Here is a 16,748-nt window from a genome sequence, read left to right on the forward strand (position 1 = left end):
GGTTCCCTTGTCAGCCGCTGTACTACCGGAATGTCCCACCAGGCACTCTGCCGGGTTGTGCTGTGCGTATTCCTTGCCGCCAAAAGGTCTCAGCAGCCACTCGCAAAATTACGAACAACTGAGGCCCAATCCAACAGTGAACCGCGCGATTTTTCCAGCCCCCTCCCCCACCCCCCCTACTACCAAAAGCAATCATTCCAGCGCTGCTATCTGGCGTCAAACAGCTTTGCGCCGACTACACGTTTTCCCGCCAATGTTGGTAGCCTCTCAACTGTGTTCGAGGAATTCAGAGAGGACCGCTAAGAGGCTGGAGTTTGTTTCCTGCGGCCTGCATTTTCTACGAGCAACAGGTGCTAATCTTCAAAAGAAATCTGAAAACATGGGAAGGCGCCCCCGACTCCGGCACGTGGCGCCGGACCGCCACAGCTGCAACGAGCCGTGTGCGAGGACAATGCTTGGTGCACCCTGTAGGCTCCGAGGCGGCCTTACCTGCGAGAATCTTACGCCACCCAGGTCGAGGTGCCATCCACCGGTCACTGACCTCCGTAGCTAAAATGTTTCCTTTTGCTCTGTGACAAGTCCACTGGTGTGCACGTTTGCGCGCCCTCCCGAAGCATTCATAACCCATTACAAACCGTACCGGGTTAATAACAAGAGACAGGCAAATTATAAAGGGCACCCTACTGTCAGTCACTGTGTTTCACAATATCATTAATATTTCTGTACCGATTGTTCCAGTACTCAGGCTCAGAATGATAAATATGCTCAAATTATTGATGAAATCGATATGCAAAATGCTTTCCGCCTTCCACTGTATGCTAGACACTGCGCTACCTCGTTCGGTCCACTCACAGGGTGACGGCCGTCTAGTCTGCGTGACCATAGCGGGTGGCTGAGTGTGCCGTCCCCCTGCTTACCATGTCATTTGCTGATCGGAAAAAAGAATGACTGGAACTGATGTAGGATAAGCTGCGGCTCGGGAAGTGAACAAGGCTTCCAGCCGCAAAGACATGCCGAAACCGTCATATGACGTGAGACTTTTCACTCCAGCGAGAGCAGCTACCAGTGGATGATGCTTGTGGCATACAGATCGTGGGATCGTGATGCACCACGTGTTGGCTTACTGACAAGCAGACACTGGCAAGACACTTGCCCCCCTTTCAGCTGACATAAATAAGCACGTGACACAAGTTTTAAGAGCACTGAAATCGTCCCATTGTCTGCCTAAAGCATTAGAAAGGCGTTTTGAATGCAGGTTTTATGACCAATGGTCAGCCAGCCAGATACACTGTCAGAAAGAAAGTAGTTCTCCATTTCACAGGTTTCCATTTCCTTCAAGACCTCTTATTGCAACAATCCGTATGGACTACATGAAATGATTACATTTACAAATCAATAGCACAAGCGTTTCTAAGGAGCCAGATACCGACCATGCTGAGAGATCCATATCAGTACGTTGTATAGGCTTCACAGGCGGCAATGCAGGCGTTGACTGTGGCATTGAGGCGATCGTAGATATGGTGAACACTGTCCTGCGATACGTTAAGCCACGCCTACTCGACCAGCTTACGTAGTTCTGTAATTGACGAGTCACCGGAGTCACGTCTCGTCCCACAGAATACCATATGTGCTCCACTGGAGACATGTCCGGAGATTCTACTGGCCAGGGAAGTTGCTGAGCACGTTGAGTTTCACGAGCAATGTGCGGGCGCGCGTTATCCTGTTGGAGCATCAAATCACTTTCCTGTTGCAAGAACACCAAAAGAGTGGGTATAACAACATTCTGCTCATACTGAGCGCCGATTAGCGTCCCCTCGAGAAACACCAATCGTGAAAGAGAGTCGTAGCATATCGCACCCAAGACCACAAAGCCTGTGACGGATGCGCTCTGCGAGACAGCAATCACCAAGTCTACATTGCACATGCGAACGAACATCATTTGCGTATAGACAGAATCTGCTTTCATCACCAAAGACCACGGCCGGCATTCCATCTTTCAAACGATGTCCGACAGCACCAGTCGGACCGTGCACCGAGGTACTGAGGCGCGAGTGGAAGGTGGGCTGGAGGCGTGCGTGCCAGTAGTCCCACCGCTGGTAACCGGTTCAGCACAGTTCGTGCTGACACGCCTGGTCTCACAGGCACTCTTACCTGGGCCGTGGTAACTGCACGGCCTGCCACTGCTGCCGGTACAATACGGCGACACTGGTGGCCGTCTGTGCTGCGTGGACGTCCAGAACCTCATCTGCCGGTGTGAGAATTTTCACGTGACCACTGACGCGAGCGTCGTTGCACAACTAACGTGGCACGTTCAACTTTTATGGTAATTCTCAGAAAGGGTGATCTCGTCACAATTTGACCCCTTTGAAACTCGCTCAGTAAGCTGTTGAAAGCAGTAGTGCAGTAGTGCAGTAGTTCCCTATTAAAAGATAGACATAAATCCCACTACACTGCATATTGGCAGACGAAGTTGAAATGATTGTGAATAAATCTACCACCCCCGGGCGGCATATGCCGTAATCGGATCTAAATCGACGTCGTCTTTCCTGGGGCACAATTTTTTTTCCGGCGGTGTATATTTGTGTCATTTTAGTCTTTTTCTTGTATTACTCATGTTTTTCTATCAAATGTTTGGAAAATACGACTAGGTTTACGGTGTTCGACAAGCTGAGCGATTCAGTTAATATTATGGTGGTGTGAGTGAGAGTGGGAGGGAGAAGAGGATGTATTCGGTCAACCTATCATTTCTTTTAATGAAATTGTGCGTAAAATTTAGTGTTTCCTCAATTTGATTCAGTACCCATATAACCTTCACCATTGTTCTATAGCATCACATTTCAAATGCTTCTGTTGTATTCTTGTTTGAACTGCTTATCGTCCACCCTTTTCTTCTGGAGAGGGCTATACACTGGACAAAGATCTTCAGAAAATACTGTCTCTTAAATTTGTATTTATCGTTTGCAAATCAGTCTTATGTTTCTCGCTATTGACAGTTTTCATTTTTGTATCGCCTCTACTATGCTCATTGCCAGCAGTTTGTCTTCTGTTTTGAAAAACTAGTAGTTTTAGTGGTTCGTTAACTAATTTAATTTTCTAGTCACTTAGTCACTTGCGCCGGCCGCGGTGGTCTCGCGGTTCTAGTCGCTCAGTCCGGAAGCGCGCGACTGCTACGGTCGCAGGTTCGAATCCTGCCTCGGGCATGGATGTGTGTGATGTCCTTAGGTTAGTTAGGTTTAAGTAGTTCTAAGTTCTAGGGGACTGATGACCGCAGCTGTTAAGTCCCATTGTGCTCAGAGCCATTTGAACCATTTAGTCACTTGCTGGTCTATTCTGCTACACTCAGTTTCCTTTGTTTTACTTTTTTTAATGTACACCTTGTAACGTCTTTTCAGCACGCTGTCCATTCCGTTTCGGTCGTGTTGCAACTCTTTTGGCGTCTATACTAAAATTACAACGTCATCGATAGACCTCAAAGTTGCTCTCGTTGAACTTCAATTCCCTTTTGAAATTGGGTGCTTGCTTTCCTCTATTGCCTCCCAGGTACAGAGAGTGAATAACTCGGGGATACGTTAAGACATCTTGTCAACCCTTTGTTGACCAACAGGTCCCTTTCAGGCCCTTCCAATGTTATAACAACAGACAGAGTTCTGCACGAGTCGCAGGTAATCTTTCACACCCTGTAGTTTACTCTTGTTAGCTCAGAATGTCAAATAGGGTAGACTGGTGAACGATTACAAAAGGTTTCTGTAAATGTATAAAGTTTGCACGACATTCTCACTGTTCCCATAATTAATTCGTGTCAGTATTTTCCAGCCGTGGCTTATTAAACTGATGGTTCTGTAACAGTCAAAGAGCGAGCACTTACAGTCTTCGGAACTGGAATTATTACGTTCTTTTCGAAGTCCGGTGGTTTCTTCGCGTGTCCCATACATTTTTTATATCAGGTGGAATAGATTTGTCGCGGTAGTATAATTGAGTATACAAATTTGTAAGGCAAAATCGATCTTATCAGAATCGAATCGAACCAAAATAGTAATTGCCATCTTCAAATCCTTAACACACGGGTATAGCACACTGTTGATCTATGTGCCTGAAGGTCCTACTTTGTAAATGCTCGGTGTCAGCAGCTGTCAGTTTCGTCGACATTACGTAGTCCGGACCGGCGGGGGCGGTGCCGAGGTGCGAGTGCCGGCCAGCCTTATCGGCGCTTTCGCCCGCGGCGACAAGGACGCCGGCCGATAGCCGGCGGCCGCTCTGCATACGTGTATATATAGCGGGGGCGGCGGGCGGCGGCCCCACGACGCCATGGCAGCGCGACGCCGCCCCTGCGCCGGACCGCTGCTGCCGCTGCTGCTCCTGCTGGGCGCCGCCGCCGGCCAGGATGTGCCACCCTCGTGCGACAGGTAGGGAGGGCCGCGCCCACCTGGCGTGCAGCCAGTTACTCAGTACAGTACAGCACAGTTATCAAGAAAACTTGACAAAAAAATAGACGACTCCGAAGAATTCCGACATCAGTTGTGTACAAAAAAAAAAAAAAAATAAAAATCGAGAACATCGAGAGATAACCCAGCAGCAGAGTGCACAAGGCGTAAGTCACAAGTGGCGAATCTTCTTGCGTAGCAACATTTTTAAAAACTGTTATTTGAGCCTAGTAATTAATAGGAATTCGGGTGGGAAGATCTGGGATCAGGTTAGCCTAATGGAAGGACTGGGATCCCCATTGTAAGGGGGCTGTTTAGGTTTTCTTATTGGTAACGCCACGTAGCGCTCTGTATGAAAATCACTGGCTGTGCTGTGTGCAGTCTGTGGCTAGTTTGCATTGTTGTCTGCCATTGTAGTGTTGGGCAGCGGCAGCTGGATGTGAACAGCGCGTAGCGTTGCGCAGTTGGAGGTGAGCCGCCAGCAGTGGTGGATGTGGAAAATGAGATAGCGGATTTTTGAGTACAGAATGGATATTATGAACTGCTATATATATTATGACTATTAAGGTAAATACATTGTTTGTTCTCTATTAATATCTTTCATTTGCTAACTATCCCTATCAGTAGTTAGTGCCTTCTGTAGTTTGAATCTTTTATTTAGCTGGCAATAGTGGCGCTCGCTGTATTGCAGTAGTTCGAGTAATGAAGATTTTTGTGAGGTAAGTTATATGTGAAAGGTATAGTTTAATGTTAGTCAGGGCCATTCTTTTGTAGGGATTTTTGAAAGTCAGATTGCGTTGCGCTAAATAATATTGTGTGTCAGGTTAAGCACAGTCGTGTATAAATTGTTCTAAGGGGACGTTTCACCATATAACTGCTTCAACTTTCATCATCTTTAATTCATAACTTCCCTTTATTAAGTCAAACAAGTTTTAAAAACGATCGACAGCAAAACTGACGAAGCAGACTTTACAACAATAATTTTTGAACACGTGCCACGAATTACGAGCCACTATCCATTAAGTATACAGCAAAATTACAGCGTTTTAAAAACAATGAACAACGATTAGCAAATTTCACTGAGCAACTATTCTTTAATACTAAACGATATTAAAACAGAATAAGCAGCTACATTGACGACATTTTAAGGAAATTATGTTTAAACAGCTGCTATTAATTATCAGCACAAATGCCATCTGGTTGCGGGGGCAGAGGGGGACGGAAGGGAAGGGCGACAGCTAAGGACATTCAAGGGAGTTACTAAAGTGGGGCAGGGTGGCCGACGTCTTTCCTCTCCTGGAGCCCGCAAGACGCCGGAACGCCTTCGCTGGCAGCCAACCCGTCGAGTCGCTGGTGTGTTTTGCAAAATATCACACCCAGTCACGGAAACCGTTTCGCAGGACGGGCGACAACCGACAGTCAGAACCGAGCTTGGAGCCTTCAGAGGGGGTGATTCGATCTCTCGCGCACCGTGCAGAACTCCAACCCTGTGGCGCCATTAGCCGACTCGCTCCACACAGCGCACACTCACTCGCTCCCCTTCCGGACTTTTGTCCCTACCGATGGCGCTACCGGTGCACCTCCGGAGTTATCGTAAACGAAGGCCGAGCCCACGGCGCTCAGCACCCCCCCCCCCCTCCCCCCACTGAAACTCGGAGTCCGCAACCGGGGGCAGAAGCTAAAGATGGGGCTAGTTAGCCTCCTTAACCTAACTACCACGGACGCTGTAGATATTCCCGAACATTTCTTTGCGGACCACGAGATTAACTGGAGTCAGGAATCTTAAAATTTTACAGGTGCCTATAAAACGGTGAATCACTTCACTAGGCGACTCGTGAGGTGATGGTTGAAGTAATCAATATAACAAATATCTACTAATACCTATATTGCTGGTAGAGATGGGTCGAACTCGTGCATTCCCGTGAACTACTTCATTCATTTCACTCTTTGCCGTGAAGCGTTCAAATGAAGTGGTTCATTCGTGAAGTACGGAAGCCTGTCGAAGTTGCCCAGTTCGCCGCTCAGCCGCTGCTACGCTCGCTTCGCCTCGCTCGTACAATGAAGCTTCGTAATACTTCATAATTTTACCAACAGATGGCCGAACTACGCAGTAACGTGCACGCAATGTTTTACGCTCTTACAGCGTCTGAGTTAACTTAAATAGAGCATGGTCGAAGGGGACAAAGGAAAGATAAACAGAGAAGCCTGTCACATATAAAGAAGGTATTACATTTAATCTTGCTCGAAATTTTCTCATGAAGCGTCCAAAAAAGTCTTTATCTGCCAAATGAAATATTATTTGTTGTATTCATGAACTGAAAAATAGGGCTACCAACGAAATGCAGTCCAATTTTATGTTCCTTGTAAAATTTAATCCAAAATAGAATGAGTGTGTTTACCACTGTCACAGTCTATATACCTACGTTAAGTAATTATTCAGAAGTTTTCCTGTAGATTTTATTTATTTATTTATTTATTTATTTATTTTTTTGAGAATAATAACCCTCCAGATTCAAAACGTAAACTGTCACCTGTAATCATTGGTACGATTTCAGGTAAAATCCCTCTTTCAGTGTTATTAACAAACCTTTTATTTTCATGTTGGCTGTGCGTGCTCACACAGCCAGCCCCTTCGTTTATATCTTTAATATTCATTTGTCAGCAAGCGCTGCCAACGGTAGGCTACGCGTAGACGCGAAGTATAACTGCACAAATAGTCACGAGTAATGTCAGCACTGTACGTAGCAGCTGACGCTGCCTTCCCCTCGCCCCTCACCGCCACAACCAATCATAAACCTATCGTTCCCTACAAACCCCGCGCGATTCGTCGACAGGCAGCAGAGGGAGGACTGAAGTGAAGGGAGAATGAGTGACGTAGCGCCGATGTAAAGGGAGAGGGGAAGAGAGTGAGTGAACTACAAAAAAGTGTGGAGTGTGCTATCTGTGAAGAGTTTGAAGTACCAGTTCATCGAAATTTAGTGGTTAGTTCACACTTCACTGAAGTGAAGCGTTCATTTGAACGACTCATTCATGAGCTCCCCATCACTAATTGCTGGTTCAGTCTGGAACCGCGCGACCGCTACGGTCGCAAGTTCGAGTCCTGCCTCGGGCATGGATGTGTGTGAAGTCCTTAGGTTAGTTGGGTTTAAGTAGTTCTAAGTTCTAGGGGACTGATGACCTCAGATGTCGAGTCCCATAGTGTTCAGAGCCATTTGAACCAATATTGCTGGCCGCTGTTTTGAACACAGCCGAAGTAGATTTTTCCTGCACGTCGGTCCAAATGGGTTCAAATGGCTCTAAGCACTACGGGGCTTAACATCTTAGGTTATCAGTCCCCTAGACTTAGAACTACTTAAACCTAACTAACCTAAGAACATCACACACATCCATACTCGAGGCAGGATTCGAACCTGCGACCGTAGCAGCCGCGTGGTTCCGGACTAAAGCGCCTAGAACCGCTGCACGTCGGTCAGGGGCCTGAAGATGACGTAGTAAAACACAATTGAAAATTGACGGTTGAAGGTTATTTAATTTGACATCCTCTATCGAACAGCCGAGTAGAGCAACCATTTCTAAAATGATCGACATACAGAGACAGGATAGAAGAGTCCCAGTGTTTATGGAACCTAGCTTGAAATTTCTATTCGTACGCTCAGCTGGGGGAAGTAAGGAGTAGTGGTAACATCCATAATAACATGGTCGAAACAAAATCTCCAGAATTCCCGAGATACAAACGCCAGAGCATTATCTCTTACGAGGGCGCACGGTGGTCCAAAGACGGCAAGCATTTTGGTAAGATGCTGTGTGGATTGGCCACTAGTTATCCCGCAGCTGGGAATTAACGAGCTAAAACGGGAAAACCACCACCACCAACTTGTAATGAACCTCCGCCATCATATGAGGAAAAGAGATCCTACGTAGTCCACAAAGAGATGGTCCACGGGTCTGTACTCACGAGTAGGCTCGACAAGACACTTGCATGAGTTAAAATTGGGCTTCCCTTGTTTGCATAACTAACCGATGTATATCCTCACACACAGAGGACCAAACCACATGTTACCTAATTTTGGCCAAGGTCTTTGGAAACCTGATACAGCCCACCGTCAAGCTACGAAAATACCTAAAAGCAGTTGGAATCAATACCTGAGGGAAACAAATTTTGAATGTGCGGTCGCCATCCCCTTGTGTCACGCAATACCTTTATGAACAACATACCCGTCGACGTGCTCGCCATTTAAAAGTTTTTTTTTTTGTTTGTTTGTTTGGAAAATACGGGAATCTCCTTCCTCTCTTCCGCTGAGATCACAAAAGAGTTCAGAAACTACAGTCAGCACAGCACTTCCCAAGGCAAGTTGGCCACTGTCTTCTGCACATTGTGGGGAGTCGTAGTCTTCATACGTGCGACTTAATCGGCCACACTGTTGTCTGGACCCCTGGTACGACGAACTAAAACGAAATGAGGAGATCAGGACTGCCCAGCGAGCAACCCTACCAGTTTTTCTGGGGTGGGCCAGTATATAACTCAAATCCTGATTATCAGTTTCGAGCATGTTTCCGTTGGCTCTGGGTAGAACTTAAACTTATGCAAGGCGAAGAGAGCTGCCAACACATCCCACTCACACAATGAATATTTTAATTCAGTAGGAGATAAGCAGCATGACGTGTAGGCGACGGAATGCCTCTCTCCCTGATGTTCTTGGAGGAATATTGCCGCTGTCCCAAAATTGAATGCGTCGGCCTGGACAGTGAAGGGCTTACCGAAATCTGGCAAATAATGCAGGACGGTTGCTAAGGGCGGCTTCATTTTCCTCAAAGGAAGCTTGATCACTCTCCCCCTCCAAAGGAAGGGATCACGTTTCTTGTGCAAGTCATGCAAGGGCGCCGTCAATTGGGCGAAATGAGGAACAAACTTCCAAAATAAATTCGCCATTCTAATAAATCTGACCACTCCCTCTTTGATATCGGGTGGGGAGGGAGAGGGGGAGGGGGGAGAACATGTCCACTCCTGATCAATGCTGACCCCATGAATCGACTGTCATTCAGCAGACGGCAAAATACAACTAGAAATCACTGAATAGAGCTACAGTTAACCAAAATTCATCGATCACATTTCAAGCAAATGATATATAAACACACGCTGTTAATTATGAGTGTTGGCGTCGTAAACCCTACCAGGAGAGGAGGGAGGGGTGCGGGGCTGGGAGGGGGGGAGCGAAGGATATACAAGGAAGTTATTTAACTTGGATGGGATGGTCGCCGTCCTTTCACTCCTTAAGCCCGCAAGAGACTGGTTTTTACTGGCATCGAACCTCTCAAATAATCTCCAAGTTGCTTGTGTGTTTTTCAGAATAACGTGCCCACTCATGGAAACCGCTTCGCAGGACAGGTAGAAACCAGGGCTTGGCACCTTCACAGGAGCCGACTCGTTCTGTCGTGTACCGTCCAGAACTCAAAACCCTCGTGCCCCCCAGCCGATTCGCTCTGCACACTGCATACTCCCCAAAACCTTCCAGTTCCGCGGCTTTTGTTCCCACTGATGGCGTTATTGACACACCTCCAAAGTTGCCCAAACAAAGACTGTCAGTTAGGGTCGACATCAATACAAGGCTAGGCCTACGCAGCTCAGTTATTTTCTAATTGACAAGTATTTTAACCGACAATAGCTTCTGTTTTTAACTACCAAGCACATCGAAATTAGTCTATGCAATATATTAAAACTTGGTATAAAGATGCAAAAAATAAAATATATAGCAGATTTTTTTCCCTAGTGATTGAACAGTATCATTGGCATCTATTTTCTTTCATCTTCTTCGACTGTCTACTACACAAATATAAATTCATATCAAAAGGAAAACAGATTTGTTTGCGAAATAATGATTTCACCCTTTTGGGGCATCATCAGATTATTTACAAAGAAAAGGAAAATGAAAAATATTAATACAGAAGGGACATGGTCCTGTTCACCTCTACAATGAGTAATAAGTAATTTAAAAATGTTGTAAGGAAAAAAATACGCGTATATAGTATTCTGCAAATAAGCAATCATCAAAAAAGTGTGAGATAGTGCGAGAACGTATAAGGCTAATATACTGACGAGAAGTTTCGAAAGTAATGGGCAAAAGGTTATACCACATAAGAACAGACACTTCTATACGTGGTACCTTAAGATGTACCTGCATCACTGTATTGATTGTTTTTGCTCTGCCTTGAACAGTCTACCTACAAACAAATCACAAACCATATGACCTAATGTTTTCCGCAGTGTCGTAACTGGACCATTGAATGGACTACACTTGTCAGAATTGAGCAATCCTTACGCTTCCACACATCCTAACTTCAACCCATCCATGGGAAAATGAGCATTAATGGCTTGTACTTGGAGGCATGAACCGATTTAAGGATGCAGGGTACTTCTCCTGCTCAATATTAAGTAAAAATCAACAGCTATTCCTTTCAGGCACTGTTTACAATGTATATGTTTTACAGATTTTTTGATATCAGCAGACATTATCAGTATTATGAATATTTTTGAACCTGCTTAGGGCTATTAAAAAAAATTACAGAGAAACTGATGCATTTTTTTCCGAAATGCTTCCTCAAATTGAGGTACCATTTAATCCAATGTTAAAAAATTTGTACCTGAATTCTGGAAGATACAACTTGTGGAAAATTGCGAATGAAGATATGAGTCCAATAAAACAGTGCCTCAGAACATTCCTGAAGCATAGTCTTCGTCCTGCAGCATTTCTTCTTCAGGCTTTCTCTTGGCATTCCTTTTAGCACTTCTTGCTTCCTTGGTAACTTGAAGAGCGAATCTTACAGCTTCATGCACCCATTCTTCCATATTAGAGCCACATTTTATGCCTAAATTTCTCAGGACTTCCAACCTTCCTATCATTCCATTACTGAAACATTATCACTGCATCTAGTACACCAACTTTTAATATATTTAGTCCTACAAAAACATTCTTGGGTAATCTGAGCGCCCCCATGAAGACATTTACTAAGCAAAACAGGGTCACTCAGGTCTCTAAAAATTGGTTTTATTTCATTCATAACAGGCTTAGGAGTAGAATGGTTATGATGGTATATTTGACCACTTTCTTTTGCTTTTAGGTAACCACACTATGAATCTGCTTCTTTAGGGCAAAGTCCATGAACAGGGTGTGGTCATCTGTGGACAACTTGTAAAAGTAGGTGGCTCATACAGCTCTTCTCATTTCTGTAACATCATTCAGAGGTGCAATTCGTCCACTGGCCAGTCCATAATAACTCTGAAGAAGGTCTATTTCAGTTTCTGTCAATCTGCCTTGGTCAGACAGAGATTTTCCATCGGATAGCAACTTTCCTTTCCACCATAAACATTGAACTCAGTAATTTTATTGAAAGCTTTAGAGTCCCCATCGCCTAGGTACTTCGCATAGCTAACGTTATAAACGGGCACTGACCCCTGAAATAGTTTTTGAGCTCCAACACACTCCATACCCCCACTTTAACCATCATAATTCTTAGAATAGTGATGTTCAATACGTCCTTCAGTGTTACCATGGCAGTACTTAGATAAACACTCAACATCAACAACATTTCCATTCTCCAGAGAAGTAGCACCTACAACACCATTCAAGGAACGATGTCCTCGATATTGCCATGTCCCATAAAGTGCAACAGCAATGTCCCTGTTCCACTAATATTTATAGTTTCTTATACTGTACGTTTCATAGATGCTTTAGACACAACCATCAAGGCACCTAAAAGTATTTTTATGTACTTGCTGAATCTACTGGGAGGAGGAGGAAGGTCCATGAAACCACAAAACGTTTGAGCAGCCTTTTTTCCTTTTCCTATTGCACACATTGCATACACTAACTTCAAATTATGCACGATGTTCAAAGTCATCTTCGAGGTAGATTTTTTCAGGATATACACATAACAACTAATTTTGACACTAAACCCTTCCTGCTACCATTTATAAGTACTCTGCATCCTTAACAGTAGTGGAGAAAAGCCAGTTGTAGCACAGTTTTTGATGCGGGTTACATACATCTGGGGAAGCACACATTCAGGGGCAAACTTGATTGATTAACGACCTTTACCTATTGGCCTGTTACTTGATTTATGAGCCACTGAGTGTTGATTTATCACCCCCTGAGGCTAATGTCCTTCTGAGAAGCCTCTCACGTCTCCATTTCCCCTCTTTCTCCCCTCCTCCCCCACTCATCTGGTAAACCCCCAACCTCTTCCCCTACTACCTCGCTGATCCAAGTAGACTTTTGATATCAAATTAATTGACTAATTAATGAAATCGACCAATTATATAATCCCTCAGCCTTTGGGAAATACCCTGGCCTTCCCCTCCACCCCATCCCCTTCTCTTCCCAAACGTAAATTGGTGCGAAAAGGACTCGGTCTGTGCTGGAGAGGAAGGATCTCATGATACGAAATTGATGTCAATTACATAGTGAGCCATGGTGCGGTTGCTGGCATCGCATTTCGAATTCCTGGTGGCACTAGCTCGATCTGTCATGTGATGTCCTTCTGGTTTGAGGCCACTAAGATCTTTGCTCTAGATTGTCATTGGAGATGGGGGACATTTTGGTATGGTGAGTTGGCGAGTTGTAACGGAGTGAGGAGGATGGTGTGAGAGGTCCACCCGGCTTGTGAGGTGAGCACTTGTGCAAGTGTCTTGGGCACAGAGTCAGGTGAATGGTTGCTGGGCGTATCTGTGGGTCGATTTGAATCCGTGGCTGAATTCTCGTGCCATCTTTGTGTGTAGCCTGGCCAGTGAGGTGCTAACGGCTGGTGTCTGTGACCACATCGTTGCTCTGCAGCTTTTGCACTGTGGATCCCATACAATTTGCATAGTTGTTGGTTCGATTGGAGGATATTAAAATACTGTGCGGGGCCGTTGGTGCATAAATCAGTGAAGTCTGCCGATGAATTTATGCTTGTGTCTGATGTATGCACCATAGACCAACAAACTTAGATACAACTGAATTTGCTCAACTACTGCTAAAAACATCCTACTCCTAATAGCTGTAATTATTAGTCCACAAATGATATAAATACAGTTGTAAAGTTGTTCATGTATGTCTTGAGCCACCCATAGAAATATCTGGTCTTATGCCTACTACATCCTGTATAAACAAAATAAACAACACAAGTTCCTTGGCAAAGTAAGCAATCAATGAACTGCAGAGAATATGCATGGCACTGCTGCAGTTGTGCTACGTACATTCCCTTAAACAGCATCCAGGAGCTGACCAGCACGAAATGGCGCCAAAAGATGACATCCTATACATCTACCCCGAGCAGAATACTGTCCGAATATTGTTCAAATGGCTCTCAGCACTATGTGACTTTACATCTTACGTCATCAGTCCCCTAGAACTTAGAACTACTTAAACCTAGCTAACCTAAGGACATCACACACATCCATGCCCGAGGCAGGATTCGAACCTGCGACAGTAGCAGTCCCGCGGTTCCGGACTGTATCGCCTAGAACCGCATGGCCACGGCGGCCAGCTGTTTGTATAACAGAGCAGAACAGAATGCCCGGAATCCAAGTTTGTGGGCCTGGACTTCCAACTGAAAAAAAAGGAATCTACTCAGGGATGACGATTTTGCTACGTTCTTCAAAAACCAGAGTGAAGTGCATATAACTTCTCTCCTTTTGCATAGGAGATGCACATTTTTGAACACAATGTCGACACTCAGCAGAAGCAGTGTCTCTGTAACTGGTCAACCTTACACATTCTATTCGCAGTGATGCAGTAAAATAAGCTGCAACAAATTTTTAGAGTTAACACAACAGACTCTCTGACACTAGCGAGATGGTGCCGTGGTAGCTGAACATTTAAAGTTACTGTCTGTGGGCTGTGGTGTTTCCTTAGCACACACTGACCCCAGGGGTGCAAGAGTCAGTCTGGCTTTCGATGCCCACCAGTGGGAGCACTTACCGAGTTCTGTGAGCTGCCCCTTCCAGCCAGAAGTGAGCCAGCTCGACCCAACAAGACACAGTGTCTTCATCCTGACAAAGGAGGCAGCGCAGCACCCACTGTGGTGGCTGTAGGGCTGGCTGCCTTCTCATACACACTACTCCAGTGTACTCACTCGAAAATGTCTAAATATCAGCAGAAAATGAAATACGTAACAATAATGTGGCATCATTGTCATTTTATACTGAAGATACAAAGAAACTATTACACCTGCCTAATATAGCGTAGGGCCCCCAGATGCACACAGAAGTGCTGCAACATGACGTGGTATGGACTCGAGTAATGTTTGAAAAGTTGACTGGACTGGAGAGTAGGAAAAGGGAGAGAAGGAAACATAGTAGGTGAATATGGATTGGGGGTAAGAAATGAAAGAGGAGGCCGTCTGGTAGAAGTTTGCACAAGGCATAACTTAATCATAGCTGACACTTGGATCAAGAATCATAAAAGAAGGATGTATACATGGAAGGTTCCTGGAGATACTAAAAGGTATCAGATTGATTATATAATGGTAAGACCGAGATTTAGGAACCAGGTTTTAAATTGTAAGACATTTCCAGGGGCAGATGTGGACTCTGACCACAATCTATTGGTTATGAACTGTAGATTAAAACTGAAGAAACTGCAAAAAAGTGTTAATTTAAGGAGATGGGACCTGGATAAACTGACTAAACCAGAGGTTGTACAGAGTTTCAGGGAGAGCATAAGGGAACAATTGACAGCACCGGGGGAAAGAAGTACAGTAGAAGAAGAATGGGTAGCTCTGAGGGATGAAGTAGTGAAGGCAGCAGAGGATCAAGTACGTAAAAAGACGAGGGCTAGAAGAACTCCTTGGGTAACAGAAGAAATATTGAATTTAATTGCTTAAAGGAGAAAATATAATAATGCAGTAAATGAAGCAGACAAAGAGGAATACAAACGTCTCAAAAATGAGATAGACGGGAAGTGCAAAATGGCTAAGCAGGGATGGCTAGAGGACAAATGTAAGGATATAGAGGCTTATCTCACTAGGGGTAAGATAGATACTGCCTACAGGAAAATTAAAGAGACATTTGAAGAAGAGAGCGACTTGTATGAATATGAAGAGCTCAGGCGGAAACCCAGTTCTAACCAAAGAAGGGAAAGCAGAAAGGTGGAAGGAGTATATAGAGGGTCTATACAAGGGCGATGTACTTGAGGACAATATTATGGAAATGGAAGAGAATGTAAAAGAAGATGAAATGGGAGATACGATACTGCGTGAAGAGTTTGACAGAGCACTGAAAGACCTGAGTCGAAACAAGGACCCCGGAGTAGACAACATTCCATTGAAACTACTGACGGCCTTGGGAGAGCCAGTCATGACAAAACTCTACCATCTGGTGAGCAAGATGTATGAGACAGGCGAAATACCCTCAGACTTCAAGAAGAATATAATAATTCCAATCCCAAAGAAAGCAGGTGTTGACAAGTGTGAAAATTACCGAACTATAAGTTTAATAAGTCACAGCTGCAAAATACTAACACGAATTCCTTACAGACGAATGGAAAAACTGGTAGAAGCTAACCTCGGGGAAGATCAGTTTGGATTCCATAGAAATATTGGAACACGTGAGGCAATACTGACCTTACAACTTATCTTAGAATAAAGATTAAGGAAAGGCAAACCAACGTTTCTAGCATTTGTAGACTTAGAGAAAGCTTTTGACAATGTTGACTGGAATACTCTCTTTCAAATTCTAAAGGTGGCAAGGGTAAAATAGCGAAAGGCTATTTACAATTTGTACAGAAACCAGATGGCAGTTATAAGAGCCGAGGGGCATGAAAGGGAAGCAGTGGTTGGGAAGGGAGTGAGACAGGTTGTAGCCTCTCCCCAATGTTATTCAATCTGTATATTGAGCAAGCAGTAAAGGAAACAAAAGAAAAATTAGGAGTAGGTATTAAAATCCATGGAGAAGAAATAAAAATGTTGAGGTTCGCCGATGACATTGTAATTCTCTCAGAGACAGCAAAGGACTTGGAAGAGCAGTTGAACGGAATGGACAGCGTCTTGAATGGAGGATATAAGATGAACATCAACAAAAGCAAAACGAGGATAATGGAATGTAGTCGAATTAAATCGGGTGATGCTGAGGGAATTAGGAAATGAGACACTTAAAGCAGTAAAGGAGTTTTGCTATTTGGGGAGCAAAATAACCGATCATGGTCGAAGTAGAGAGGATATATAATGTAGACTGGCAATGGCAAGGAAAGCGTTTCTGAAGAAGAGAAATTTGTTAACATCGAGTATAGATTTAAGCGTCAGGAAGTCGTTTCTGAAAGTATTCGTATGGAGTGTAGCCATGTATGGAAGTGA

At 44.5% G+C, this 16,748-nt stretch overlaps 1 protein-coding gene across 1 annotated transcript in view; it reads left to right on the top strand.

Moving 5' to 3' along the window:
- The first annotated feature begins 4,305 nt into the window (after positions 1–4,305).
- The window catches only part of LOC126191134 (trehalase-like), a 361,034-nt gene continuing 348,591 nt past the window's right edge, over positions 4,306–16,748 (top strand). Inside the window, exon 1 of the mRNA XM_049931884.1 lies at positions 4,306–4,403. Within this exon, the coding sequence (XP_049787841.1) occupies positions 4,306–4,403 (98 nt within the window). The remainder of the gene's footprint in view (positions 4,404–16,748) is intronic.

This window comes from Schistocerca cancellata, chromosome 6 (assembly GCF_023864275.1).
Source record: "Schistocerca cancellata isolate TAMUIC-IGC-003103 chromosome 6, iqSchCanc2.1, whole genome shotgun sequence".
Lineage (NCBI taxonomy): Eukaryota > Metazoa > Arthropoda > Insecta > Orthoptera > Acrididae > Schistocerca > Schistocerca cancellata.